The sequence below is a fragment of the Elephantulus edwardii genome, unplaced genomic scaffold, assembly GCF_000299155.1.
Source record: "Elephantulus edwardii isolate Elephantulus edwardi_28Jun2011 unplaced genomic scaffold, EleEdw1.0 scaffold00219, whole genome shotgun sequence".
Taxonomy (NCBI): domain Eukaryota; kingdom Metazoa; phylum Chordata; class Mammalia; order Macroscelidea; family Macroscelididae; genus Elephantulus; species Elephantulus edwardii.
This window is the reverse complement of record NW_006399969.1, coordinates 4,537,804-4,541,941: the sequence shown is the minus strand read 5'-3', so window position 1 is coordinate 4,541,941 and position 4,138 is coordinate 4,537,804. Positions and strand designations below refer to the sequence as shown.

Below are 4,138 nucleotides of genomic sequence, written 5' to 3'. Positions count from 1 at the left end.
GCTTTTTTGGGGTGCATTAGTCTATAGATATCTATGAGGTCAAGTTGGTTTATTGTGTACCACGACCCCTTCTAAACCCAGCCTGGACTTCTGGCAGTTCTCTGCTGATGTGCTATTCCAGTCATTTTTGAATAATCTTCAGTAGAATCTCTGGGTTTTCAGTTTTATATTTCTATTTTAAAACATTCAATAATCATTTGGTTGTTTTAATTTCTTAAATTTTAAAAATTCTTAAGAAATGTGAGTGCTCATATTTATTTTCCATTGATGACTCTGATAGTATTTGAAATACCAGTGGTATAACTTTCAGCATCACAAAAACAACCATTGTATAACAGATATACATCAGTGATTTTCTGTGAATTGAGTGAGGTCATATGTATATATTCAGAAATATTGGTATAGTCTATTTTTCTGGAGAATTTTGGATATACATTCCTTCCTAGAGTAACTTTACAGATCACAGACAATTACAGCCTTTCAGGGTCATCTTCTGTCCTGGTGTTCACACATAATTTTATAGAAGGAATAATTCCACCCTGATTTCCTTTCCTGCATATACACATATTCACTCTGTGGAGGGCAGTGGAAACTCCTCCCAAAGCCTCAAGAATAGAGCAAACCCAGCCACTCCCATGCAACTGTGTGGGGAAATGTCCTGCGTAACCTCCTACACGGAGAGGTATTTACAACCTGACTGGACCATGAAAAGATGGAGAAGTGATGGAAGTTGTTAACATTTATATTTGCTCAGCCCCACAACCAACACTCTTGGGACCAGCAGTACAGAAATCAAAAGACAAATTGCATTGAGAAAATCTGTTGTTGGGGTCCTCTCCAAAGTACTGAAAAGTAATGCTGTCAATCTAGAGACTAAAGTAAGCCTGATCCATTCCATAGTCTTTGCAATTACTTGCTATGCATCAGAGTGCTGGACAATGACTAAAGATGACAGAAGAAGAAATGATGCCTTTAAGTTGTGGTGCTGGAAAAGAGTTTTGAACATACAGACCACCAAGAAAACAAATATGTCTGTCTTGGAGAGGGTGAAACCAAGCTTCTCCTTGGAGAACAGGATTTTGAAGCTCCATCTCACATATTTCGGGCACCAGATCAGGAGAAATCAATCCTTATAGAAGGACATCATGCTCAGAATGGTGGAGGAAGATCTTGGATGAGATGGATTGATATAGTAACATGGGCAATGGGGGTTGGTGTGCTAGAATTAGAGACTGGTTCAGGACAGGGCACGGATCAGAGCTGCTGTACATAGGATTACCATGGGTCACAGACAACTCGATAGTACCAAGTAACAACAACAACAACATCCTGAATCTGTGGAGATGATTTGAGTAAGGAATGGAAGTCAGGTGGACATAAATGATCCCAAGAAATCAGGGTCAAGTTTTTGTACCTCCAGGGAGAAAAAAATTATTGTCTGGTTTTATGAGTGTAGCTCAGTTATTCTGCTCCCAGTTATTTAGCAGGGGAGGGGACATGGAGATTTTACTCTAAGTGCACTTATGAAGGCTTTGCATCCACAAATAAAATATTCTACAGTGGATGAAGTTGTGATAATAACCACACAAACCCACAGATAAAACTATAGGTTTTATAAAATGTTTCTAAAAATATTTTGCAATACTGGAGAATATTTCTGTGCTAATGAGGGCAATGAGTAGATTAGATTCTCACAAGTGTAGGCCGAGTTACAAAATATCTAAGGTAGTATCTCACAGGATGAGCTAGGAGGTTTCCTCTGGGTCTGTCAATCATATTTATGGGGAGAAAGGATCAGTGAGATGGTTTTTGTCTCACTTCCCCTCTGCCTGTCTCACTGTGGTTACACGTAGCTGCTCCCACTACCATGGTATACCCCACAGTAGTAGACTGACTCGTCCTCTAGCTGGATGTTCTCGATGGTCAGGTACCTCTCCAGGTCAGATCCAGAGCCTGAGAAGCGATCAGGGATCCCATCCCCCTTGGATCCAGATATACCACTAGTACCCACTCGCATCACAAACCTGGGGCTCTTCCCTGGGCTCTGCTGGTACCAGTTAATCTTGTAGTTACTATAGCCACTGCTCAGGGTGCAGGTGAGCTTGGCTGTTTGTCCCAGGGAGAAAGATGCAGAGGTCGGTTGAGTCACTCCAGGCTGGGACAAGGACCCTGAAAAAAAAATTCATGTGTAAAGGGGGAGGACTAAGATTTTATTTCTGGGTTTCTGAACTGAAAGGACTGTCACAGGCTGAGTTTCTGCCTCCTGGCTTCTGATGCCTGTCCCTACCTGTGCATTGGGACAGGAGCAGGAGGAGAAGAGGGCTCCAGGCCATGGTGAACACTGTTCTAGTTTGATCCTGGGTCTGTACCTGGGTTGTACCAGGCCTCTCTTATCCCCTCCACATGGATGGAGGAGGAGTTCCCTAGGCAAATGTAGGCCAACCCACTTCCTGACTCATGTGCTCTCACAGAGATCTGATTTTACACTGCATGGGGCGTGTGAACAGGCAGCCTGGCCATGATGCTCTAGTTGTCTTGGGGGTGGGGGGGTGGGGAAGCAGCTGCAGGGACCACAGAGACCTGTGTGCAGCAGACCCTGCCAGACCCAGAGAGAATACAGTGGCTGAGTCTCCTACAGAGAGCACCTCTTTCCCTCAGCCCTTGGATGATTGAGTATCACCAATTTGAGCAATGATTTCAAAGAAACATGCCATAGCTTATTTCACAGTGCCATCTGCTGGTCGCTGGTCAATATCACCTTCGAGTATGAAAATCGTGACACCAGAGATATAATTTCCAATGTCAAATGGATCTTATTGACTATGCAAAGGCATTTGATTATATGGATCATAACAAGTTATGGCTAACTTTAAGAAGAATGGGAATTCCAGAGCTCTTAATTGTGCTCATGCAAAACCTATACTTAGACAAAGAAGCTGTTGTGCTAACAGAACAAGGGAACACTATATGATTTAAAATTAAGAAGGGAGTGTGTCAGGGTTGTTTTCTGTGTCTATACCTATTCAATCTGTATGTTGTTGTTGATTGCTGTCAAGTCGAGCATGGCTCGTAGCAACATTATGAAGAGAAAACATGAAGCCTGTTTATAACTATCATCATTTAGAGGCATGTTGTTTATAAAGTGGATGCCACTGCTGTTTCCAATCAATGTGTATGCTGAGAAAATTATTCAAGAAGCTGGACCCTATGAAGGAGAAGGTAGCATCAGGGTTGGAGGGAGACTGAACAATAACCTGTGTTATACAGATGATACAAACTTGTCATTAAGATGAAAGTGAAGAAGACTTGAAGCATTTATGGGAGATGATCAAAGAATATAGCCTTCAGTATGGATTTCACCTCAATGTCAAGAAAACAAAGATTTTTAACACTGGACCAATAGGTGACATCATGATAGATAGATAGATAGAGAAAAGATTGAAACTGTCAACAACTTCATCTCCACAATCAACATCCTTGGTACTAGTAGTCAGGAAATCAAGACACATATTTCACTAGGAAAGTCTGTGGTTAGGGGCCTTACCAAATTATTGAATAATAATAATGAGAGTTTAAGTCTAAGATGCATCTGATTCAGGCTATGGCCTCTCCGATCACTTATTATGCATCTGAGAGCTGGACAATAAATAAGGAAGACAAAGAACTGCTTCCTTTGAGCTGTTGTGTTAGAGATAGTACTGAACATTTCATGGATGGCAAAAAAAAAAAAAGAAAGAAACAACACAAACACATATGTCTTGAAGGAAGTATAGCCAGAGTGCTCTTTAGAGACAAAAATGATAAAGTTTCACCTCACATATTTTGGGCATGTTGGTAGGAGGAGCTATTCCTTGGAAAGAGACATGATGTTTGGAAAGGCAGAGGGTCGCTGAAGAAGAGGAAGATCTTCAATCAGTGACACAGTGATTTTCCCATTAGTTCTAGTGTATTAGAAAGTGGGACGATGGCACAAGATAAGACAAAGTTCAGGTATGTTGCTTATAGGATTGCTATGGGCTGTACTTGACCTAATAGCACTTAACAACAATAAGAACAAAATCCTAAATGTCAACAAATTGATGTGAATTGAAGGTGAGGCTTGCAGCCAGTTTGATTTTTCTTTCAAACTGGCTGCAAG

At 41.3% G+C, this 4,138-nt stretch overlaps 1 protein-coding gene across 1 annotated transcript in view; it reads right to left on the bottom strand.

Annotated features, from left to right (window-relative positions):
• The window catches only part of LOC102845234, a 115,083-nt gene extending 112,750 nt beyond the window's left edge, over positions 1-2,333 (bottom strand). The window contains exons 1-2 of the mRNA XM_006898079.1: positions 2,288-2,333; positions 1,848-2,169 (exon numbers count right to left, since the gene is read on the bottom strand). Of these exons, the coding sequence (XP_006898141.1) occupies positions 1,848-2,169; positions 2,288-2,333 (368 nt within the window). The remainder of the gene's footprint in view (positions 1-1,847; positions 2,170-2,287) is intronic.
• Positions 2,334-4,138: the final 1,805 nt, after the last annotated feature.